The sequence below is a fragment of the Phyllopteryx taeniolatus genome, chromosome 2, assembly GCF_024500385.1.
Source record: "Phyllopteryx taeniolatus isolate TA_2022b chromosome 2, UOR_Ptae_1.2, whole genome shotgun sequence".
Lineage (NCBI taxonomy): Eukaryota > Metazoa > Chordata > Actinopteri > Syngnathiformes > Syngnathidae > Phyllopteryx > Phyllopteryx taeniolatus.
The window spans coordinates 35,119,771-35,146,425 of record NC_084503.1 but is presented as its reverse complement, the minus strand read 5'-3'; the positions used below and the strand labels follow the sequence as shown (position 1 = coordinate 35,146,425).

The following is a 26,655-nucleotide window of genomic DNA, read 5'->3' as shown; positions in this document are numbered from 1 at the left end:
TACTTCAGCATTTACATTCCTGGGTATGAAGATTTTTGAAAAAGCAATACCAGTCCTGTAAAGGTGTTGAGGATGCTAAAATGTTTCATTTAATTTCTTCATTCTGGAGCAAGTGTACAAGAGCCATTTCACCAAATTGTAGCCATTCACTTTTTTGTAACTCTCAAAATACGAAAGTCTGTCTTATTTTAACTCCTAAGGTGCATTCACACTCGCACGACAATGATTACATATAAAGTCAATGCAAATGCGAGAATAGGCGCCAATTCGTGCCGGGCGAGGAGAAAGATGCGTTTGACGCGACACAAGTCGGGCATACACGTGAAAATTCCCTTCTTCACCGATTTGGTCCAGTTGAAAAATTTCAATTTGAGCCATACATTTTCGTGACGCTCCGTCCCGACAGCCAGTCAGCGTCAAGAAGATTCTGCGTCACACACAACGTCCTAGAATCGTTGAACAGAACAACGGAGGATGAAATTATCATTGGTGTTTGTGGGCACTCGGAACCTTTTGCTAACTCCTGCTATCCATACCGGGACTTTACGAAAAAAAGAGGAGGCCCGGAGAATGGTGAGCGAGGAAGTTGGCGTATCTGGTAGCCTGTATTTATGTTACTTATTTACAGCTGTTGGTTGTACTTAACTTTGAACCAAGTTAGCAATCGCATTAGCCAAAGTTTTAGCACAACCAATGCCCACCAGTGATAAGAACACTGATGTCTGATTGACTAGCAATGTTCAAAGAATTGGTGTTGGTATCCCCGTCTCCGGTTCCGTATGGCACGAAAGAAGCAAATTCCCGTTCGGTGTGTGCACAACTCTCGCATTCAAACTTGCGTGAGTAACGCAAGGCGAAAGTTTGCTTCGCGTCCGGTGTCAACGCAGCATTAATCTGATATTACACATGAACTACAGTACTCAAAATATGTATTGACCCATCTCAGGCAGCACATTTTTTATGTCATTGTTTTATTGTACTGAAATTCCTCATTTGAAGAACAGGACAGAAAGTAACATGAGTGAGTTTATAGCATAGTATTATCAAGTACATGAACTATAGTCACGTGGCATTGATTTCTAATAAAATAAACAAATAAAATAAAATATTTAGGTAACAAGACTATGCCAAGATTTCAACTTTATTTTTGAATATACAAGAAAAGAAATCTTACTTTTGGCCTTCCAATGGCCTACAGCGAATCTGAATGATGCAACTACTTGTGGACCATGTGACTTTTTCAGAGGAGGTAATTTATTAGGGTCACAGGACTGAGTGAAAACCCAGGGACATGACTCAAGTGTCTATTTATTTATTTTACTTATTTATTTATTTATAAAATACGGTAGTTGTGATACAGAGGAACACAATTATATATATATACATATTTGTATAGGATTTAAATTCTTATATTTCATGGTAAAGTCTAATTTCAGGAAGCGGGAACAGGCAACAAATGCTATTTAACGCTGAATAAAAAAATATATTTTACAGTTTACTTTATCATGCATTTTATTTCCTCAGGACGCAAATGGCACCGATTCAATGAGAAAGCAAAGTAGGCACAGATTTTATTTGCAGACTTGTCTTCTTCTTCTAATAAGATGCAGCCTCACATTTTAATTGAACGTCCTGCATCCTTTTTTCAATGACCTTACCAGCTTTATAGTTGCTTTTAGCTTTTTGAATTGACAGTCCAACAGGTTCAGGTGACTGGATCTCTGTCCAGCACCAGGCTTTTATAATGTACATGGAGAGATGTAGAAAACAGATGTGAATACCAACGATACCAACTCTTTATTGTTAGGATTGAATCTTGTTTTAAAACTCTTGTTTTTTTTATATGCACATAATGCATAATTTGAATAGGACTCAACACATCTTTTCCTTGAGGGGATTTATTGTGTTGGGCAAGATTGTCATGTTGAGTCTTGCACAGCTGAAATTCCCTTAAAAGTATTACACAATCCTTTCTGGTGATCTAAAGTGACTAAAGCCTCAAAGGAGATTGCAGTGTGGGGCTGCCTATGATATGTTACAGGTTTAACAAGCTGATTTGAAGTGTTAATTTAAACAAATATTCCATTGTATATTTATTGCATATAAAGCACAGTTGCAGGCAGGAGCAGAGGTGCAGCACCAATACAATTGTGGCCACCAGTTGGTAATGCAGTAGATTTTTTTTAGTATGACGTTACAGTGTGTAAAGTAGAACAGGTTGTGAACTCTACAACTGCAGAAGATGGTCGTCCTCCATTTCCTTGTCAGCTGCTTTGTCCTTCCCCTGCCAATAACTGCTGAAGAACCTCCTGAAGGCCTGTGAGTCTACCTGTCCAACTAGAAGCAGACAAGTCAGAAATCAACTGGATGAAATTACAATTAGATGGAGAAGTTCCATGCACTTGAAATTCACCTTTGTATTGGTCCATGTCTGTCCAGGAATCGCCAGAACCTGTTTCGTGTTCAGCCTTCGTATCAAACGCATAGTCTATCCAGAGTGGACCAGCAGAGCCCTCATAAGCAGAACCGTCCTCAGGCTGTAAAACCTCAGCGGACTCCCTTATCCTTACTGGACCCTCTTCCTTCACCGGCTGGGCCTCACTGGGATAAACAAAGACAGTCAAATATCAGACATTAAAGAGATCACATGTCCTTTTTAGAGTACTTTGTCAATTATAGGGAGCTAACTATAATTGCATTGTAATCTCATTGACCACCGACTCCGCCTCTTGGGTGGGTGGGGTGGGGTCGTTGGTCCCCACGGTGCGGGCGCAGCAATTACAGGTCACTTCTGAAGGTTATTGTGCATGCGAGACGGTATCAATCCACTTGCATGTGCTCGCAGATACTCACCTCTGGGACTTATTCGCTGGGTGTGGGGCCACTCACTCATTGCGATAAATAACTCATAACTATGCAAACTTCCTGGGTAACCCCTCACTTGCACTCTGTTTCTAAAGATGTTTAGAATTTACATAGCCACTCCAATCACCTGTACGGCCGGGTCCACGACCCCTGTCCTGCATGCTTCCCCTCCTGTCCTTGTCCTGTCCAATCATTTCCTATATTGTCCTGTCCTTCCTTCACAGGGTGTAGCACTACTGCTCCATACAACACTTGAACGTCATGTGTCATTGTACTAGGCATATAATAATTTATTTTGCTTATCTTTCTAGCTAGTGTCCTGTCTTTTTTTTTCTTCTCTTCCTACTGTTTTATTTAGTTATTTTTTTCACTGTCTCTCCCTTTTGTTTTCTTCTGTCACTCCCCTAACTTTGTTCTGTCTGACTGAAAATGTCAGTAAATATTCATCAGAATACCTTAAAAAAACACAGTAGCAGCTTAAAAACTCCACTGTGACACAGTAAAACTGTTCTGCTTGACCTAACAGCCGAAAAGGACCCCCCCAAAAAGGGGGGGGGGGGGCGTGGCGTGCCAAAAAGGTGTTATGTTTAACAGAAAGATCCACGATATAGCGGAACCACGATTAAGTGGTGGACTCCTGACTGGGCAAACTGAAGTGCAGAAATGAATAGAAAAAAATGCCAATTTTTCTCATAAATACTGGTCAAAGTCGTGGTTTAGTTACAATAATGGGATAAACATGCATACATTCGGGAGCTGCAAATGTGTCATATTGAAATATAATTTTTTTTTTTATATATAAACTTGGCTAGGGTCAGCCTTGTCCTTATTCTATTATAGTTGTTTTAAAGGCATAATTAGAAATATCTCATTGCAAGTGGTCATTTGTGTATATTCTTGTTATTCATGTCTTTGTCCTCATTCATAGACTTTTAACTACCATGCTGTCAATCTACTCTTTTGTTCTTTACAAGATGTTTAATCAAACTCCATTTGCTCGAGTCTGCCGCATACACTCATATTAAACAATAGACCAGAAGCAGCAGCCCACCATGCGTCACAGTCCACTTCCTGTCGACGCTTCCCTTTGGTTTCCTGTTCAGGGCGAGCTGACAAATGTGAGCTCTGCTGATTTGTGTTTAGAAAAAGCCCCCAGCATGCCATATAAGAGAACTGCTGGGGCCACCGGCATTTGGTAGAAAACTATCTTGACCTCTACACACCAGGTCACAAACTTCACCAAATAACTAGCCTCTAAATAGACCCTGTACAATAAAAAAATATATTTTACATGTTAGTTTTGTGTACGTGCTTTGTGATTTCAGCATAGGAGCAGCTCGATGAAATGTGATTTGATATGTTCATGTCATATTTTCCCTCTTGAGGTGATTAACGGATGCTATCTGCATCATTTCAGAAGAACCCGAAAGAGGAACTGAGAGAAATAAACACAGACCCAGTAGACACACATATACACACACAATGAAACCTCAGGTTTTGCACAAATACCACATGAAACACACACTTAAAAGCACAATTTTGTGGCTAATTCAGCTTTTTTCATGTGACAAAAACCCACAAAATGTAGACTTATTGCAATGAGTGCAAAAAAAAACACCCACTTGTCGCTTAACTACACACAGTGGTAAGTGTCCTGAGATATGAGTTTAATTTGTTCTGTGACAACGCTCGTCTCTCAAAACACTCAAATCATCTTTCACCACTGAAATGAATGGAAATGCCATTAAACTGTTCCAGCCTCTCCCCCCACCCAAAAAAAAATAATAATGTTGTAATGTGTTTTTGATAAGGAAAGTAGCACTCTATGTCGTTGTACTTTATATAACGTAAAGTAGTAACATAATTAAATAGAATGTAAATATTTAAACAGTTTTCACATCATGATTAATTCACTGCAACTCTTTCTGGTGTCTGACATGGCCACTGGGGGCAGTATAATAAAGTCATGATGACACAAACGAAGAAGACTTTTACAACTACTGTAAGTGACTCAGTAAACCGCAGTAATAGAATTTTTTCACAGATGAAAAGAATACATGCCTGTGAGTATTGTCATATTATCGGCCTAAGTGTTGCTCCATTGTTTGTGTGCAAATAGTTGTGCTTAAAGGGTTATAACATCGTGACTATGGATGCTATTTGTTAGCCTGTCAATGGTGTTTTGCCTTGTGTGTCAGCATTAAGCCTGCGGAACGCAGCAGTTGTTAAATAAATAAACAGCCTATAATTCTGTTTTATGTTTAGTTTGACAGTAAACATCAACTCGGAGTGGCATTGAACATCTTGACGCTAATTGTTCACTACCTGCCTAAGTGCTGCTTGTTGTGAAGTGAGTTGAGTTCTCTGCCACCATGCAGCGTATTGTATCTCACGTTTTTACTCGCAAGTCGTAGCAAAAAATTTGCCCGAACAACAGCTCATAGCTTAAAAAAAAAACTTGTAAGTCGGCTGAATCGTAGCGCATATTATTTCTATGATGCTAAAAACCACAAACATGTATTTTCACTGCCCGTGTTTAACCTGTCCAAATCAATAGAATCAATATGTTTGATTGTTTTGCTTCAATTTTGCTACACAGTATGCTAAACTCCGTGGAATCCAACACGAGCTGTATCATGTATATGCCCTTCATATGCCCGCAGACACTCTTCACAACCTCAGGGCATGCTCCTGAAGTGGTGCAGAATTTTTGACTGCTACACCACCACAAATTACAATAATGAACAAATTGTTAAATAAATACCTCTCTGACTAAATAATACTTACAGGTATTGTACACTCGAAGGAGGCAGTTTGGTCGGCAGGTCTGGACTCCACTCCATCTGTGGACTTTGTTGAGTCGCACAGTTGGCACGGTCGCCCTCAGGCCGACACTTGACAAAGTTATATACGGCAGTTCTGGGCGCTCCTAATACAAAAAAAGGATCATATGTCTCAATATTATTTAATTTAATGCGACAAGTGGAATGGTTCAGGAGATTACAACATGATTCTGCAACTGGCTAACGTAACGTCAGCTCGCTGGTGGAGGAAGTTATGGCGACATGGCATTTTCTCAATTCATTTGAGCTCATCAGTAATGTACATTAACATGTAAATCTTATTTATCAATTAAAAGCATCGTCACTCTTCACACAAAAGAGTAAGGTTACCACTATTTCTGACTGTATTATCTGGAAAATGTGGGCGTTGGAATATTTTGTGTTCACACCCATTGACAGTTGAAGCCAAAAACATAACATGATGACATGATCGTGTATCTACTGAGGATGATATGCCACATGTCAAGAATGACAAATTTATGTTGGAAGACCCACAATAAGAAGTTAAACGTTTTATCACCTAAGTGCAGTCCTGTATCTTCGATTACATATATTGTAGTTCCTCACCGGGAGCTAAACTTAATAAAATACATGCTATATTTCCAATTCATACATAAACTGAATGATAAAGGACACAACAGACATGAATTACTATAGAGATTAATCAAAAACTTTAAAGAGATTATAGCGCCAAGTTAAAATTGATGAGGCTGATCCAGTGGAGGGGGGGAATCATTAAATCTATATACCTGAACAAGACAACATGAACAAAATATCACATACACAATCACACACAACTACAATCAGCATGCAGGTAGCCCATTTGACAATTAATGTATTGTATAGTTATCATTAAATGAACTATATGCAATACAAAAACCTATTAAGAATTAATAAAAGGTAATATGGATTTTGGAAGGGAACCTTTCAAAAAAAAGTGATACACAAATATATGGCTTTTAATACTGCTTGGGCAATAGGTTTCTGTAGACAGGAAAACATTATACATTTGTCAAATGTATCTTTTTAGGGTATCTGAAACATAGTGAATATGTTTGGAAACTTTTTAACCTTTTTTTATCTTTTTATATTGCAAATCATATCGTCTGTATGGAACCTTATGGTTCACCCTCTTTTAAGGGAGGTGAATCAAATGAAGGAATCAAGAATTTCATTTTGGATATTTTCTTCAGCTCTATCAACTTTCCTTCTATCCCAAATTGTTACCTTTACGCTCTCAAAAAGCACATTATTGTACCTTATGGGCTACGATGGCTGTTTACTGGGCCGCTGCTTTTTGTACCCTGAACTCTTGACACCTTTAGGAACATAACTGTCGCCATTTGGATTCAAATTATTAATCCAATACATTCATGTTTTGTGCATTTTGGGACACAAATTGGCTACAACTGTACCCTTGCGAGTGAAAAATGGCATTTGTGTTCACTGTGAAACTGAAAAAAACCCAACTAATTTCTATGATTTGTCATCTTTTGAGTTGTCTGTTATTTATTTATTTTGTTTGTTTGTTTGAATGACAGTTGCTCGTGTTAACATGCCAGCCACAGACGCTCACAAGAGAACCCTGGCCAGTACCAGGAAATTGCCTGTTAATATGAAATACGTTTCTGTCAAAATAATAGCATTCACAGTCATGTTACCATCAGTAGTAATTCCTAATTACCTTCAGCGTGTAAGGCGACGAGGCAGCAGGCCGCGATGAAGAAGGTCCAAGCCATTCTTAGCTTAAGGCCACAACAATAAAAGAGAACAAAAACACTTCTTTCCAGAGCTGAAGACTGAGTGCAAATGCCTGACACATCACACTCATATACATACATACACACACTCCCCAGACTGAGCTCAGCCCTCTGCCTGCGTCACGGTTTCCTGAAGTATTCGTGTGTTAAAAAAAAAAAAAAAAAAAAAAAGTCAGTGAGCATCCTCAGTGGAAACTTTTACTTTCTCAAATCAAGAAGATCTTATGTTTATCTGACTGCATGAAAGGAAATACCACCAGACTGAATCTGGCTAGCTAGTCTCAAGTAAGCTTAATTGGCCTGATAATGACAAAGATGAGGGGAGGAGAAGATCAACAGTGTGTAATATCCACTGAATATGTTGGCATGTTACACAGGTGAAACATCCATCCATCCATCCATCCATTTTCAACACCGCTTATCCCGGTTAGGGTCACGGGGCGCTGGACCCTATCCCAGCTGACTTCGACTTCGGGCGAAAGGCGGACTACACCCTGAACTGGCCGCCAGTCAGTCACAGGGCACAGGTGAAAACAAAAACAACAAATAACCATTGATTTACAGTACAATTATTGTGACCTCACTTGACTGGAATGTGTGTGCGTGCTGCCTCACGTGTCAGTGTTTGTTTGTGTTGAGTGCCAACATGTTTAACTTCACAAACATGTGTACTACAGTGTATTGCTAGGATGCATTCCACTTCAATGTTCATTTTCTCTAAGCCACAACAGAACAACATGGCACAATCTTGTGATACAGGTGCTGTATCAACATAGATCTCAGTATCACGCAGTGCATTTGTACAAACTACAACCACAATAATAAACGTGTTGTTAACCAGTGAGTAATGACTAATTAAAAACTAAGGAGTTTTTGATATTTATAGAGACAGAATATATTGTATTGTATTGTTGCGGTTGTCACGTTCCAGCATTCCTTGTTTCCACGTCACCGACTCACAGTAAGACTACCACTGTATATACACCAACTAAAGTATATCAATATTTTCAATATTATTCGCATATTGTGTTATGTGGAAAAAGCCCATTAACCCACTGTCACTCAAAATGTGTGATCATTATATTCTTAACCATGATATGGCAGTTTCATATACATTTCTTTATTTACTGTAATTGTCAACTGCTGATTGGCTAAGAGAAAGCAAATGGTTCTACCAATGCTATCAGGAGTTTGAGAGGTGTCTCACAGCTGAATTCATGTCTCACTCTAACGAGAAACGTAGATAACTTTTCTCTGGAAACATCTATTTGCTGTTGGCCAATCTATTAGTTATTAATAGTAATTGAATTGTCATACAGTTAGGCCCAGCTGTCTTTAGCAAATGACTGACGGTTTTATGATGCCTTTCTACAACACTGCAATTCATTTACATAAAAAACGTATTAATTGTAGACTCCCATCTATAATTTGAGAGGTTTAACAAAATTAAGTGAAACGCAAAGCAAGACCCACAAACGAATCGTTGCAGTTAAACTCCCAGTTTGGTGATGTCCATCCATACCTCAGGCACACATTGACTGTTAAGGATTTTTATGCGAGAATTAAATATTATGGTTATTACACTTAATACTATTGATCTTCTGGAAAGAAAGGTACTCTTCATAAAATGCATTAAATGCTAAACCTCTGAAAGCGTAAAGTCTGTACTTTCACCACGTGTCGATTGTTTTATTTCAAATCAAGTGTGGGTGTACTAACAAGGCAATACTAAACCGTCACTGTCTGAAATACCTTATTGTCATTTAGTCACAGTCCAAAATGAGAGAAAATTGTAATAATTTCACAAACTGTTTGCATTGGTAGTTTTATTCCTAAAAAAATATATTACAGTTGCATTTTGAAATTTAACACTGCGCTTAAATATGTGGAAAGAAAAATGTACTTAAATGATTCAATTAAAATGTATTTCACTTAAGTTAAAATGTTTACCTAAATGTTTAAAAAACAGGAAGTAAATGCAAATGTGATGAACTTTAACGATAAATACAGCTGAACTGTACTTTGGCAGTGATTCTTTCACGTACTTCTACCACACGTTGGGAATCAGTTCTCATGTGTTCTTATTAGCTGGATTAGTGCAGACACAGGAAAATATGATAATTCTTTATGCTCCAGATTTCCATCAAGTCTCTTTCCACCTGTCCATGTTTCTTACCGTTCATCAATTAGAGACCCTTTGCAAAAAAAATGTGAATATCATGGAACAGTTCATTTATTTCCATAATAAAAAATTTCCATGATAATACCCCATCGAGAGATCTGGCGAGTTCGCTGGCCGGTCAAGCACTGTGATGGCATGGGCATCAAACCAGGTTTTGGTGCTTCTGGCGGTATGGGCAGGGGCCAGGTCCTGCTGGAAGATGAAATCTGCATCTCCGTACAGATCTTCAGCAGAAGGAATCCTGAAGTCCTCTAAAACATTCTGGTAAACTGTTGCGGTGACCTTGGCTTTAAGAAAGCAGAGTTTACCAGCACCTGCACTCGACATTGCACCCCAAATCATGACTGACTGTGGATATTTCACGCTGGACCTCAAGCAGATTGGGTTCTGTTCTTCACCAGTCTTCCTCCAAACCCTTGGACCTTGATTCCTGAATGAAAGGCACACTTTACTTTCATCGGAAAAAAGGACCTTGGACCACTGGCCAAAAGTCCAGTCCTTCTTCTCCTTGGCCCAGTTGAGACGCTTCCTACGTTGGCTCAGGCTCAGAAGTGGCTTGACCCGAGGAACCAGACAGTTGTAGCCCAGCCCATGAGTCTGAATGTGGTGGTTTTTGAAGCTGTGACTTCCGCCTCATTCCACTCTTTCTGGATCTCTGCTAGATTCTTGAATCTTCTCTGATAACCCGCTGCAGCCCACAGTCATCTCTTTTGCTGCTGCATCTTTTTGTCCTTCCACTAGGCTTTCCATTGATATGCTTGGACACAGCACTCTGTGAAAGCCAGCCTCCTTAGCTATGAACTTTTGTGGCTTACTCATCCTATGGAGGGTATCAATGATGGTCTTCTGACCAGGTGTCAAGTCTGCAGTCTTCCTCATATTGAACCCAACTGAGACAATTGAACCAAACTGAAGTGATTTAATGACACCTGGGGAAACCTGTGCAGGTGGTTTGAGTTTAGTAGATGATTAGTGTGTGACACTCAGTTTAAAACATTTATGGCCTGCAAAATTTAGGCTGATTTCTTCACAGTATCAACATTTCTTTGAATTCCTGATTTTGTGGTTTTTATGAGCTGGAAGCCCAAATTATGTAAAAGTAAACAAATACTTGAAACTGTTTAAATTGTGGGCCCTGACCCTATAATCTATGAAAGTTTAACTTTTTGAACGGAAGTATGGAAATAAATAAACTTTTCCATGATATTCAATTTTTTTGGAAAGCGTCAGTAGTCAAGGAGGACAGTTAAGGAGGGAGAGAAGAATTTGTATCAGCTGACACATCAATACCAAGTCGCAGGAAGTGGTATCATCAATCTTCTTCAGGAAATGACACATTACCTTCTATCAGTCACACACATTTACGCATGTCATAGCTTTACAGGACTAAACCACTACTCATTAAATGACAAATAAACCGCTAAATGTTAAGGATGACCCCAAAATGACTTTCTTTTACACCCCATTAGTGTTGACTGGAAGTGACACAAATATAACAAATATAAGCCGTCAGAGCATTACAACACATGCAGCTGCTGCTCCTATCTTCCTACAAAATACTCAAGAAGTTTAAATATATCAGGTGCTACACAAGCTGATGTTCTAATAGTTTTGTTTTCGTCAGTTTTATTTTTTTTGAAGTTTCCACTCCCACTCGTCATTTTACGTGGGAGTTTCAGTCTTTTTTCACCATCAACACGTTGAAATGTCACCAGGATACATTCACTAGTCTAGTGCTCTTCATAAATATTTGATGCTAAGTTAATTTACTTTTATGTAACCATTAAACAATATGTGGCCATTTTACAGCGATGGCATCACTACGAAATCGCAATCATCGTAAAAGAGGAAGCAGCGTGAATTTGGCCAAAAGCCTTGCGGTCATATGGGTCTTATTCATGCGTCTGACTCTTTTGCAATCAATTCCACTCACAATGACAATAAGATTATTTTGTACGTGTACAAGTAAACCTTTGACTTCTGTATTCTTTGTTCTCGAGGTTGTTGTTTTATTATTATTTTTTTTCCTTTCTCGCAGTTTAGATCAATTTGCATGGTTCCTTGCGTCCTGCAGTGGCCACCTCTTCCTCTTCCTCTTCCCGTGCGGGCTCTGGGGCCTGCTGTGGAGTTTTTGTCCCCGCCTGGTTTTTGGTCACCTCCCACACTCGGGGTCATTATAAAATAAAATTGGAAATTCTGAGTTAAGCAGCCACTGATGATGTAATAGTTCACTCGCCTAACTTCAGTGCAGTCACCATGAGTTCATTTTCCACTCAGTAACAGTGTGAAAGGACGTGTCCGTCTCTATATGTGCAATGTGATTGACTGTTGACGAGTCCAGATTGTGATCACCTGAAGTCAACTGGGATAGGTTCCAGCTCCGTGCAGCGCTGAACGGGGTAAGTGGTTTTGAAAATGGATAGGTTAATAAAAGCAACGTCAGAAAATAGTCATTCTACTGTAGGTGATAACTGTATGATTTATTACCATTGCATACATTATCTACATTGACATGATGCTATTAAGATGGGGGGGAACTACATCATGACGTTTGAAAAGGCAAAACATAGGAAGGCTTTTAAGTATTTTACATCGATCCAGGCATCACATAAATACAATCCACTGGTGAAGTGTTTGACCCTCAAAGTTGTTCATCAATCAGCAGAGAAAGAGTAAGAGAAGGGCACATGAATTCCTTCATCATGACTAACAAAAAAAAATAAAAAACATGACAAAAGGACTTAATTAGTGTTGTATACATTAAATCTAGCTATTAAGGTGTGTCTTTCCACCACGGTGATTTGTGAAGGTTAGGGGTAGAAAGGTTTACAAAATACATCGTTCGTACCTCGGTTTTGTGGTGACGGTTTTCGGTTCGGTACACGTTGACTCTTAAGAAAATTATGTTGTGTCATTTTGGATGATCATTACATTTTTTAATGAATCAGAAATATATCTTAGTTCGTCTACTCATGCCAGTGGGATTTAGTGACAGGCATAACAATTAAATGCTCTTCCTTTGGATGGCAAAAGTTACAATAAAGCTGTGTACCCACCTGTTGCTATTCATGCAACACAATACGTTGGCTTCCTGCAAATATATCAGCTTTGTGATCAACAAGCCCAGATTTCACACCAAGTACATTTGTGACTAAACTCGACGAGCTTTCAGTATTCAGACATTTTATATTTTTGTTTGGTTGGTAACTGTGACATTTCATTTTTCAAATGTAAAATAGGTGCTGTCAAGTGGGCGGCCGAAGCTACGTGAAGCATGGATGGAATGGAACATAGATAGTAATTGGCTTATGTAGCTGGGATCATATGGTTGAGCTTAGCCCCAGTTTGCAATTTCTAGTTTAACCACCAAGGGTCGCCATACCAAATTGTGATCATGATTAGGTGTCAGCCCCAGTTTGCAATCCCTGGTTTAACCACCAGAGGTCGCCAAACCAAAGTAGAATTATGAGTCGCCAGTTCAAGCAAAGAAGTTAAAAGTCCTAAATCTATTAAACCCCGTATTATGGTAAACAAACACATACGAAAGTCAACCACTTATAACCATTATTTGATTTTATATCCTTGAGATGATTTTGATGTTCTCTTTGATGTTATAAACTTGGATGTACAATTAGGAATCATTGATAAAATGTACATCAGGCCTGGATAGGCTATTATTTACTATTCTTACTTTTGATATACTAAAGGAATAATGCTTTGTAACGGCTTTTGTGTATGAACTGTAACCTGTGTGGAATTGTCTCTCTCAGACAACAATAACACATGATATATCACATAAGGATGATTGAACCTGTTGAATGCATGAGAGAATTGTATTCACATGGAAGTATATACATTTATTTGGAATTTACAATATACTCATGTACTGCTGAATTGCTTAGAACTTAACATGATGAGATGAAATGTATTGGTTGAAGTCAAGACATATGAAATATGCTTGGAAATGGATATATTTACCAAAAAGAGGCCTATTTGAGTGAGCAAATAAGAGGTCAGGTCAGGATAACACTGACGCCATTTTGAGGGAAAAACAGGTGCTTCCCGCTCAGGTCAAAATAAGGACACGCTGAGAGAAAAAATAGGAGGTCAGGTCAGGACAACGCTGATGTCATATTTTAGAAAAAGGGAGTTTCTAAGAAAACCAAGGTTTTAAAAGCCTTATACGAGGGAGGAGCGGGGCTTCCTATCCTGACCAGGACAGGGAGACACACGTTCTTTTCTTTCGCAATACTAAGGGACACGCTGGCCGGAGGGATTTATCAAGCTACTTGGATAGTGACTCATTTTTGAATATTCCTCCTTAAATTGGGTAAGACTACAATATCATTATAATAAGGTAACTAATAGAACCGCTATTGGTGTTGCGTGAAAAAGGGGAAGAGAGCTAGTCAGCTGTCCAGGTTTCTTATATTCCAAATTATCTTATTATTAATTCGGCATCACGGCTCTGTAGGACTTGATCACTCCTTAAGGCTCACTCAAAAGGCAATACTTGTTTTATGATACATTATTTTTAATTTCTTCTATTTCTTTCTAATTTTTGTTATTATTATTATTATTGATTTTTTATATTATAAACCCTTTCTGTCATATTATCATTTTAACCTTAAGTAATCACTGAAATAAAAACTTTGCTTTAATTCTATTCTATCTTTGTCATTCTTATAATGAGAAGTTATCTCATTTTTAACACTCAACCTCTTATAAGTGATTGAACGTCGACGATACCCATAATATCGGGTAGTAACTCCATTCCAAAACTTAACTCATTTATATTACTTCGGCTTAACAATAAAACAAATCCGTACGGTTCTAACAAGGACTGTTAAACTTACTAGGTCTTTAACAAATGCAATCGATTTTTTAGGGATGGAACTGCTGTAAAAACGGAGTATTTACGATATTACCCTTTCACTCGGTGTGGTTACTCATCAAGGGGTGATACGTGAAGTCAGACCGGATTGGCTCTGTAAAACTAAAGGCAGTTAGCACACCTAGGCGAATTCATCTCGACACCGGCTTAACAGCTCCTCATCTCCTTGCTCATACGGCGTTAGAGCCGGTAAAGGAAAAAGGGGGGAGTTTGACCCTTTAAACGGAGAGTCGGTCAGGACATTTTTCCCGATTAGTCCTGCGGATAAGCGAAATCTGACAGTGCCTTTGCTCAACAAAGGTCTACTGATGATACGTGAATGAGCTCAGCTTATGTATAAAGTTCATTCAACTTCATCTTTATGTCACTAGCAGCATTGATATTCTTCCAGTCACGACCATAAACAATTAGGATATGAACACAATTGTCATCCTTTTGGTTCTAAACACCACCACAATGGATTTGAAACGAAATGAACAATACGTTTGCTGCAGAATTCAGCTTTGAGTGGATTTACATCCAAATCAGGTAAAACGGTGTGGGAATTGCAACAGTTTGTGTTTATGCCTCCCTCTTTTTAAAGGCTAGCTCGCTACATGCTAGCATCGCGTATCCTCGGGTGAAGCAAACTTTCCGTGGTAATCAAAACACCTCAGTCATTATAGCGATATCACGACCGTGGTTTCTTGGAGAAAATCTGAAGCCGAGGAACCGGAGATATTGCGTTGGAAAGAAAAGACACGATAGTACCACCGTCAACTTACTGCTTCTCCCGGGTCTGAATCTGTTCTCTCCAAAGCAACATCTCTGGTGATGCGCCCCGTTCAATATTGTTGGCAGCTGCATCGCTGGAGGGCATTACCCACATGACGATCCGCACTGCCATCTTAGCTAACTTGCTACTGTGCTTTGGCGTAACACTGTCGCCTCATTGGAAAAAGATGAGTCGCACGTTATGAACCGAATGGGAACACATGCGGACAGAGCCAAAACAGTCAAACCATACAGTTTTGACAGTTTTCAAAAAACGTTCCATCCCTAGTAAAGGTTAGGTTATAGTTTATGTTAAAATAATATTTTTTTTCGTATTTTAACAGTTTTTAGACTTTCAATGGTGGAATTTGTTCATTTTAAGAGCAGATCTGTTTCGTGCAGTGCACCAGGCCTCACACCACCTCGAATAGTGCTGAGCCAATGGCAAGCCACAACAATTTGCAAACAAGATGTTATAAAGTCAGTCTTCCATAATATCTCCCCTTTAAACTGTACTGAAGGGAATATGTATTCTCTGTATGTGGCCACACACTTGATTTCACACAGCATGCACACACGGCACGAACGAGGAATGATCAATTCTAATACTGTACGCCCAAAATTCAGTTGTTAGCAGCCATCCTCGCTTTGAGGCGGTTGATTTTGAGAGGAAGCAGGCCCACCATCTCCTTGCTCAACTCCAGCTCAGACTCCGCGGCGCCGGCGGCCTCAGGGTGAGCTTCGCAGTACTGAACGATGTATCTGGATGAAAGGCAGCATGGAGATCATCATCATTATCTGGGACGTATTATATTCCTTTTGGGATGTTTACTTAGACCATAAATCGCTCTCTGGCAAAAAGCATTACCTACACAATCCCAAGAGGCCAATACAAGAGGTCAAGGTCAAAATGTTGGCCTTTAAAAAGATAATAATGGTTAGTTTTTTATCTTTATAATGCATAAGCAATAACAGTCTTTCTTTGGAACCATTGGTGGCATCTTGGGGCCAATGATACAATTTGAAGTGAGATGGGAAAGAAAAAAAAGTGAGTTGAAGACTCTCCTTTAGATAAAAGTAGCTCTTTGCTGCCTTGTTGTGACATCTATAGGCAATTACAAACCTTTTGGGGGGAGTGAATAACTTGAAGATTTTTGCTCTTCAGCAGGGTTAGGTCCCCAACCCTCGCCATTTGCTGCTTTTCAAACTATAGTTCTCCCACTAATTCAAAAAAAAGCACTGACTTTCCTAAATATTTTTATATCATGTTGTTACCATCCATTTTCTATACTATTTCTCGTTATGAATGTGTGTGTGAGTGGGTGAATGTGAGGCTTTGTAAAGCGCTTTGGGCACTGTGATGGTGTGGATCAAGCGCTATATAAGTGCAGTCCATTTACCATTCATTAGAGTTACGAGTACACCATCTAGAGCCTAGCTCATCTGATTTTGCGCAAGCGATGGTGTACACCCTGTATTGGTCACCAGTCAATCGCAGGTAATGTATAGACAACAACACATTCACACCAAAAGACAATTGGGACTCTTCAATAAAACTGATATGCATGTTTTGGGAATGTGCGAGGAAACCGGAGTACCCAGAGAAAACCCACACAAGCAAATGGAGAACGTGAACTCCACAAGAAGTACAGAGTTTCAAACCTCAAACTTCAGAATTGTGAGGCAGACATCCTAACCAGTTTTTCACCTTACTTATATTGTTTAATTATAGTTCAATTGAATTCAAAACAGTGTCTGAGCTGTTTGTGTCAATCAAAACTGAGCACAATTGTATCCCGCTGGGACACATATGCTTTGTAGTTGCTTTTTAATCGTTTTTCAAACTATGCTGCCAACTTGTCCGCTAGGTGGCACAAATAAAAATATAAAAAAAGCAGCATTGGCTTACCAAAGAACTGCATTTTTATACCATGCTATAAACAAATATTTTTCTTTTACCCAACAGGATACAAATTTATGGAACTCATTGAAATACTCATCGTTCACTTGCAAGTTGGCATGCATGAGAAAATGTAAAAATGGCACATTGAGGTCACCTGTGACAAGTTTGTAAAGGCAAAAGTTTTACTGCAGCCTTCTTATTGGCCCTCCCTAGATTGTGCAGATGTGACGGATGAAGTGTGCGGTGGGTGCGTATCGACATACTTGTAGTTTTCCAGTGAGTTGTTGAGGTTGTCCAGCTGCATAAGCGGGAGAGAGCAAATCAGGCGGCTGTGCAGTCGGGCTACTCTGAAGCGGGCCACCAAGGCCGGTCTGAGCACCTCCTCCTCCAGGTGCTCGGGAAACTTCCCCTCCGGAGAACGCAGGGAATCTAGGAACATCTGGAAGTACCTGGAGAGGGGAGGGTTCAAAGTTACTGAGTACAGTAAACCTTCACTATTAGCCGATGAGAGGAATCAAGCCCTGCCTTACACAAGTAATTGACACCGCACAATAAATAGTTGCCTATATTAGTAGTTTAAATTAAAATAAATATAACACATCATAATCCCAAAACACTTGCACTTGCAAATGATTCGATTTACATACACATTTGGTGAATACTGTCTGTAACTTCCACTAACAACCTAGGCTAAACTTTACTCCTTCCTGACATACAATGATTTGTGTCTCAGTTGAAAAGTATCACTTCAACATACTTCCTTGACACCAAGTACTACAGTCAAATAAACCAGGGCTTTGTTAACAACCTCTGATTAATCAAATAACTGGAATAAAGTGATTGCCATAAAAGATCAACGCAAAATATGTTCCTTGAAGCTTCACAGAGATTATTTTTTTCCACATGGACTGATGTTACTGCAGTCTCATGCACCACTGAATGTAGATATGTTAACGCGATTGGAGCAAGCCAGGAGGAAACAGTCCTTAAAAGACAGAATGTCTAAAGTTTGGGAACATTTCCAATTTCAGAAGGAAGATATAGTACAATGTGTACCGCAACGCCAACACATGGTAACGTATAAACGTTAGCTAATATATTATACCCTTCCATCCCTAGGAAGAACATATTGTAATGCACCCACAAGTGGTCAAGGATAGACACAGGCACAGGTGCACTTTATTAAACAACTAAGAATAAAAAAACGAGTAATAGGCAAATTCATAAATGAGCTGCCAATGGCCACTGACGCAGGTTGAGTCACTCAACATACAGACTGGCTAACAGGTTAGTCCTTTAAAACTTAGCCAAATCTACACTCTCATTCACTGATGCCGACTTCGCTCACCACGTCAGGCCCCGCCTTTTAAAGCCATACACACTCAAGGAAACAAAAGTGGAACATGAGGATGCAGACCCCAGGTATACAAAAATAATACCAGCACTTCACATACATGTTACTGTGTTTAATACAAAATATTTCTTATACAATTATTCGATTAATCAATGTGGTAATCAGTAGAATGCTCGATTCTAAAAATATACGAAAGATGCAGCCCTACTTGTTGATTTGTATTTTTTCCCCCTTGTGCTAACTGTAAAATGTAAACTGCTGTGTTACTCTGTATTCTATAGATGTATGACTGTGTTCTACATCTACGTGGAGGATTTTATGAGCCCTCTCTGTGAAAAGTGCTATACAAGTCAAATTTACTTACAGCATATTAGGGTGTTACAGGGAAAAAAAACAAAAACAGTGGTGAGGTGAGTTTTTTTTTTTTTTAGCAAGTAGCTGATAAGTTCCACAGAAAAAAACCCCACAAATAAATGAATTTGTGTATATAGCAAACCGCGACGAAGTGTGGGTTCCCTGTATGTGGAAAGCAGGGATGGGGAACCAAATACACACGGGCCATATAAAGCTAATGTATGTATCACCTTTGGCGAACTTTACAAAACTACAGTGAACCTGCTAAAGCTAAATTTACACTCACTTGGTGGAGGCAGAGCAAAGGCTGTTGAATTTCTTTATGGTGTGGTTATCAAGAGACTGTGTGTCAGCTTGTCTGTTGGCTAGAGTCAGTTTCAGGTCCATCATTTCGTTGTAGGTCTCGGCAAGCTCAAACATCAGCTGTCTGCGGATCATGAGGTAGTACTGGGCGTTCAGTTCTATAGAAAGGCAGGCATGAGCATTTATGTAAGACAGCGCTACAATTGAATGAAAAAGCAGCATAGCAAATGCTACTCAAGTGAGAAGAGTACCAATGCAGATGGTCTCCAGCATGTCAACCCGTCGTTTGTGCATCTTGCAGCGTCGTTCAACATCCTCTTCAAAGAAGGCTAGAGCTCTGAAGAGAGCGCTATGATCCTGCAGGATCTCAATGTGGTCCGTCACATAGCCATCCATCTGAAAGTACTCCTTAGCCTGAGAGGTACACGCACACACAGAAAAAAAGAAAGAGCACTGATGAAGATTTTACAGGGCTTCCAACACTTTCCCACATATTTCCCAGCAGTTTGGAAAATCCTGTCTGACGACCTACCGATTGTCACAAAGTATTGCACACAATCCATTATAGCAGCTTGGGAAAAAAAGGAAAACACTAAATATTCAGAGTTGCCTAATCTAAAGCCTGGTACAACATACATTTTCAACTCTTACAAGATTTTTTATCTGTGACATACCCCACATATAATGATTTTTTTTAAAACTGGCATTTAACAGTTTTGGTTGTAATGTAGGTGGTACGCTCCGATAATCTCAACCAATAACACCACACACGTAAAGATTCTCTTCTGCTGCCAATCTCGAAATCTCACATGATCTCACAAAAACTAAGACGGGCAGACACTTCCAGGTACGTGCCGATCTTTGCTGCGTGTTGCCGAAGGCAAAGGAGGTGGGACTGTTGTAGAATGGCGTGTTGTCAATAAAAATACTTGTTGCTGTCTGGGGAACCCACTTTTATTTAAAAAGCAATATGTACATATAGAACATCAGGAAGACAACTGTTTTCATTTACGGTCGCTTCGTTGTTCCTGCGTCAGGGAGTTTCATTTGTTACATTCCGATTCAGATCAAAATTGATGGAATCATGACTCGAGAAACACACACACACGAAGAGTTGTAGTCTTAAATATTGAACACGTTTCATTATTTAAGATTGTCAGCCCGACCCGTTTCGGACCCTATTATCAGGACCAATCTACTTCACCACACCTCAGACAGGGATAATTATATAGGATAATCTTATAAGACATAAAATAGTCTGGTGTTTGACATGCATGGTTGGGAAGTGGCAAAATTGGGATAAAAACAGTCCGACTGTCTTTATGTGTGTACTGGGCCTAAGCTGGTTTCTTTTTTGCAACAAAATGAGAACAGTCTCTGTGTATTGGTCCTAAAAGAGATTGTGTAGTTCAAGTCATAAAGGTTGAACATGTGTCAAAAAAAAAAAAAAAACACTCTACCTTTAACACATCTAATTTTTAACATTGGCACTCAAATTTCACCTGCAGTGTGAACAGAGCCACAGAGACATGCACAAAGAAGTGTTTCACAACTGATTCAGTAAGCTGCAGAAATATTAGTAGTTTTTCGCAGAGGCTAGAAATAATGTGAGTGTATTTTTATATTGTCTGGCTAAATGAGTGGCTGGACCGTTTGTGTTCAAATATCCGTTGATAAAAAAGTTATAACACCACGACATTAATGCTATTCCTTTGCCGATCTGTGGCGTTTTGCATTGTGTGTTAGCATTAAGCTAGTGGACTTAAGTTATGTGGCTGTTTTAAAGACACCGTGCATGCTATATCTTGAAAAAGTTGGCTGATTTGTAAGTCAAGGTACTACTGGAATATATAATAAACACAGGCAGCTATACAACACACTTTACTCAATTTCCACTCCCATCATGAATTACTCTAACCAAGTAGGTGATTGTTTGTAGTACACGTTGATCTTGAGCTTACAGTACCTGTATGACAGAGTTTTGTCCCACCAAAAATACATTCCTGGCCTCGGTAAAGTCCAGCGGGAGCAAGCAGCTCACCTGGAAATCCCAAATGAGACACCATTATCATTTTCAGTATTAATATTATTTCTAACATTTTAACCCTCATCGATTGAATTTAATTAGATTATGCAGGTGAAATAATGTACATGCATATACACAGCATAGTTTAAAAGTATCACAAAAGCAGATTCATATTGTACCACAGTATTTTCAATAACATGGGGTATGATCTTTTACACTCATAAATGCAAAAATAGAACATAATATCCACACTGACCTTCTCCTCCAGGCTAGCGATTGAGTCAAAAGTGTCCTCAGAGCCAAAGAGCAGAGCACTCTTCCTGCCCTTTTCTTCTTCCTCCACCTCAAGCCTCCTCTTCCTCTTCAACTCCTCCTGAAGATCAGTATCAAGCTCCCCGATGTTGTCCTGCTCACACGGGAGAGCAACCACACACAGAGAGACAGATGAGTATGCAGCAAAAACAATTGTCATGGGTTTGTTTGGACACAGGAGGTCCCTAGAGTCGTAAAAAACAAGACATCACCTCAAGCGCTTTCTTGGCATCATCAAGGATGATGAGACAGTATTTGATCCAGCATCTTGCTATCTCAGCTCTCTTCTGCCTGAGCTGATCCCGACGCTCACGCTCTGTGTCACCTGGAAGAGCGGGAAGGGACTTTTAGATCAGTTTGTTTGTATTTGAATTTGAAACGAATACACTTGCACGTTGATCAGAAGTTAGTTATAGTATTTGACTTCTAAAACAGACACATGGGCCAGGTCATTTATAGTAGGTATTTATAGGTAAAAAAAAATATTTATGTATAGTAAAAAGGTTTGCAATAACGACAGTGCCTCAGAAAATTATTGGCCCCCTTCAAATTCTTATATGTTTGCATAGTTTCCCCACTTTAACATTTAAGATCAAACAAATGTAACCCAAGTGGGCAGCACGGTGGACGACTACCTCACAGTTCTGAGGACCAGGGTTCAAATCCCGGCCCCGCCTGTGTGGAGTTTGCATGTTCTTCCCGTGCATGCGTGGGTTTTCTCCGGGCACTCCGGTTTCCTCCCACATCCCAAAAACATGCATGGTAGGTTAATTGAAAACTCTAAATTGCCCATAGGTGTGAATGTGAGTGCAAATGGTTGTTTGTTCGTATGTGCCCTGTGATTGGCTGGAGACCAGTTCAGTGTGTACCCCGCCTCTCACCCGAAGATAGCTCGGAAAGGCTCCAGCACGCCCGCGACCCGAGTGAGGAAAAGCGGCTCAGAAAATGGATGGATGGAGGGATAATAAATATTATATTTACATAATATTAATTAAATAAACTATTTTACAAACAAAAAAATGACTGAGTCTATTCCTTGTAAATAAATAAATATTAGTACAACACACAAATTTACATGGACATTTGTTTCTCTATTAAATAACTGGTTATGTAAATAAAAAAAAAACTGTAAAATAAGAAATTTTTATTAACTTATTGATTTATTAAAATATATTAGTAAAATAAACAATTTTGCATATATAGATTTAACCTTATTAATTGTATTAAGTTGGTTAATTAGAATTAAATAATGTTAAATAAAAACATGACAATGGATTATTATTTTTTTATTAAAAGAAGTTTTTACATGCACATTTTAACTATTCTTATTAAACTCATCTACAAATCAAACACTGTCAGGGAGGCGACACCAAAAAACGTGTCACCGGTCAACGGGACCGGATACACCCATTACCATGGCGATGATAACAACAACGGATTGCATCAATGTATTGCATTGTGTTGGGTGGGAAAAGAACAGAAAGCGGAAAAATGTGGTGTCGTCACCGGTGCTCGGGAGTGGTCTGTCGATTTAAGAAGAGCTCGAGATATGTTTGTGTACTTTTAATACGATACGACTAGCAAGCAGGCAACATAATGTTATGTAGCCTAGCAAGCTAGTGCTAGCGCTAACATTTGTATGTCAACAAGCCGGCATTCTGTCCAATCATGCTATGTAGCTTCGGTAAACACTGGTTTGTGCGCATGAATAACTGTTGGCAACAGCGCACAAGTGTGTTGACAAGGGCGAGCAAGGGAGGCAAAGCTCGGGTCGCAATCCTAATCGTATTGGTCGACGTCAAGGTGTTCTGTCGGAGAGTTGTCGTTGATATGTCACACTACACGGAGATGTAAAAAAAGTAGGGCTATCGTAGGGGCAAGTCCTTAGTCGTGGATTATGTCACAATAAAAGAAGTTTTGTCGTTGCCGACAATATATATTGGGCCCGATCCTGGAAATTGGCCATGATACCTAATCAGGCCAATATCGGGCCTAAAATCCTGTAGTCTGATCTAGGCATAAACTGGATATTCAGGATATTGAATAAATGCTCAAACGGCTTTCCATAATAGTGAGTGGGGTCAGACGTCCATGTTACCATCTCCCACTCCTACATGAGTGCCTCAGACTTTCAGAAACTCAGAACAAAACAGCTGTGTGTGCAGCTAATGTGACCTGAGGACGAGACGAGAACATTTGACTAAATGGTGAACACAAACACTCACTTTCTTGCGCAGCAGCCTCAGATGGAACTTCTCCTGCTAAACCAGATATGACGGTGGCTGCTGAGAGGCAGTGTCTGCCCTCCATGTATCGCCCCTGAGGATATACCACACACAGACCTTGTGACTCACACTGACAAGCCGACAACTATGCTTGGGATGCAGATCACAAAACCCCAACCAATTGAGCAAGTATGATCTTATAATCCTTGAAACAACTTTTAGAGGCCAATTCACATCCAACCATGCCTCACCTTTGTGATGTAATACTGTGACAGTGTAGCGGCGTTCAGAGCCCACTCCATTGGACTGAACTGACCTAACTGCAGCTGTCTCTGCAGGGTGCTGTGGCAATATGCAGCAGCTCGCTCTGTCTGACCTTGCAAGACACTTGTGTTGTTAGTTTCCACAACACACAAAATGTATGTCGCCCTAATATAAGGCATTCTGATACAGATGATTGTCAGTTTCAGAAACATGCAGTAATGCATGCAATATCAAGATATTACAGTCATGGATGAAAAGCATTGAATTCTTTAAATATCTGGGTCAAAGGAAATTCACTCACCAAGGTTTTGATAGACCTGAGCAAGGTAATACATAGTGTGTGTGTAGGCCAGCTCAAACCTGGTACAAGAAGAGATTAATATACAACTGGAAGGCAAGAAAGGAGCAAACTGTGATAAAAAAATAAACCTACTTTTTGTTCTTTTCCTGATGTGTCAGCAGCTTCTCATTGCTAGCAAAATACTCCACCAGATCAGTGGGAGGACTTCCATCCTGCACATGATTTTTATTTTATTTGAAATGGTGTAATGGTGGAACCACAACAAATCTTACCTCCTTCATGTAGCGCAGGTAAATGGCCTCAGCCGTTTCCAGGAATCCCTGTGCCATCTCAGTCTCCTCCCGACCTGCCCAGAGGATGCCCAGCTGGTTCTGGAATCACACAAACAAGTGGTTATCACTTTTGGATCACTTAATACATAATCATGATTCAGGACAGCAGAAATCTTGCACTCTCTCATCTAAATTACAGTACGTATTCTATTTAAAGAAAGCAGGGATGCACAAATACAACTTTTTCCAGAGTACGAGTGCAAGTACTTACATTTGGGTACTCGCCTATACCAAGTACATATACTTGATAACCCTATTAAATCTTGCAATTGTGATGATAATTGTTTGCAGTCTGTAGCGCTGTCGTGTCTGCACCCCAGGGCAACACAACCAATTCAATTCATCATTTGAAGTTCAGTCATGAAATTGTCTACGACCAAGTGAACTGCAGTTTAAGAAAGAAAAAATATAATAATAAAATAAAAATAAAAAATAAAAACCTTTCCGAGTAGCAGACGAATCAAAGCGTCGAAGGGATTTGTTGAGAAATAATGACGTTATACTGTTATTCTCTAAGGCGGCACGGTGACAGACTGGTTAGCACATCTGTCTCACAGTTCTGAGGACCGGGGTTCAAATCCCAGCTCCACCTGTGTGAAGTTTACATGTTCTCCTCATGCCTGCGCGAGTTTTCTCTGGGTACACCGGTTTCCTCGCACATCCCAAAAACATGCGTGTTAGGTTAGGAAGACTCTTAATTGCCTGTAGGTGTGAATGTGTGTGCGAATGGTCGTCTGTTTAGATTTGCCCTGCGATTGGCTGGCGACCAGTTTAGGGTGTACCCCACCTTTCACCCGAAGAGAACTGGGATAGGCTCCAGCACACCTGCGACCTTAGTGAGGATAAGTGGCACAGAAAATGGCTGGATAGATGTTATACTCTAATTTGAAAGCTTTTTTTTTCCTTCGACATGATTTTCTAGAGGCGATATTGTAGAAAAACATTCCCCAAATAATTATTTGCAGCACACACAGACATTTATTTATAATAAAAAAAACTAAAAAAAAATAAAAAAACACGGAAACTGTGTTATTGTCCTTATTTTTGGCTTATTAGGCCACGAATATACTGGTCCGGCCCACTTGAGATCAACTGCTATGAAATTAAGAGACTAGACTGTTGGGAATAAAGGAATACAATTTCATGGAATACAATTTCATGGAACGATTAGATTTTAGGTTGTAAATGTGGGTGAGAGACGGCCCATAACTGGCATCTTCACGAGTGAGTTATTTACCCGGACATGAATGAATAACGACACATTCTCTGTAGACACTCTGCATTTCTCCAGCAGTTTCATGCAGTTCATGAGGTGCTCCTGGCCGGCCGACAGCTCCTCCGTGTCCACATGGTTCACGCCCAGGTAATATTCCACCGCCGCGAGCCTCGCGGTCCTGTGTCCGCTGGGCGAGTCACCGTCGAAGCCTTGCTCGAACATTTCCTCGAGCTGGCCGTCCACCGGAGCCTCGGTCGGCCGCTGGTCGCCGCCCTGCGCCTCGCCGTCTTCCTCCCCGTCACCGGCTTCGAAACTCTTCAGCGAGCAGTGTATTTCTCGGAGGAGGTCTCTGGCTTTGTATTTGGAACGAAAAGGGTCATTTTCTGGGTCGTTTCGAGATGTGACTTCAGTGAGGTTTTGGGCGTTGGTAAATTTATCGCAGATTGCTGTCCACTCGTCGCTGCTGAGGGACGCCATGTTTGTTTTCTTCTTTTGACGTTATCTGATTCAGAGGTCTATATATATATATATATATATATATATATATACAGTACTGACACCTACTGGTGGAAACATAGAAGGAGCTACAAAAAAATTGCTCACAATCTTTGTACTGGACGACGTACAGTATAGTCCTCCTTTTGTCACGTGAAGGGACTTAATGGTTGATTTGGACGTGCATTCAAAACTGTCGCGAAGGTCAAATTATGTCGATCTGTAAAGGTTATAGTCGTCTATTTAATCAATGGCAACCGGTGGATAAGCAGG

At 39.9% G+C, this 26,655-nt stretch overlaps 1 protein-coding gene and 1 long non-coding RNA gene across 2 annotated transcripts; one reads left to right on the top strand and one right to left on the bottom strand.

The window, feature by feature from the left end:
• Positions 1-34: 34 nt before the first annotated feature.
• On the top strand, positions 35-21,645 carry LOC133474335 (uncharacterized). Its single transcript, XR_009787463.1, has 5 exons — positions 35-573; positions 2,440-7,753; positions 7,846-7,995; positions 11,689-12,049; positions 21,506-21,645. It is a non-coding gene; the product is annotated as an uncharacterized LOC133474335 (long non-coding RNA).
• kifbp (kinesin family binding protein) lies at positions 12,110-26,394 on the bottom strand. Its single transcript, XM_061765925.1, has 13 exons — positions 25,909-26,394; positions 24,612-24,710; positions 24,472-24,551; positions 24,340-24,398; positions 24,026-24,150; positions 23,775-23,868; positions 21,762-21,874; positions 21,494-21,643; positions 21,178-21,252; positions 19,463-19,625; positions 19,195-19,369; positions 17,464-17,649; positions 12,110-16,059 (listed from the first exon to the last, which is right to left on the bottom strand). The coding sequence occupies exons 1-13, from the start codon at positions 26,362-26,364 to the stop codon at positions 15,921-15,923; spliced, it is 1,914 nt and encodes a 637-aa protein (XP_061621909.1). The 5' UTR covers positions 26,365-26,394; the 3' UTR covers positions 12,110-15,920.
• Between the last annotated feature and the right edge of the window lie 261 nt (positions 26,395-26,655).

Excerpts from the sequence above, each read along its gene's own strand:
- kifbp (XM_061765925.1), bottom strand. The coding sequence starts at position 26,364 with ATGGCGTCCCTCAGCAGCGACGAGTGGACAGCAATCTGCGATAAATTT. Across the intron at positions 21,875-23,774 it reads TGAGGCTGCTGCGCAAGAAA|GTGACACAGAGCGTGAGCGT; the intron begins GTGAGTGTTTGT and ends CCGCTCTTCCAG. Across the intron at positions 21,253-21,493 it reads TCGCTAGCCTGGAGGAGAAG|GTGAGCTGCTTGCTCCCGCT; the intron begins GTCAGTGTGGAT and ends TGGGATTTCCAG.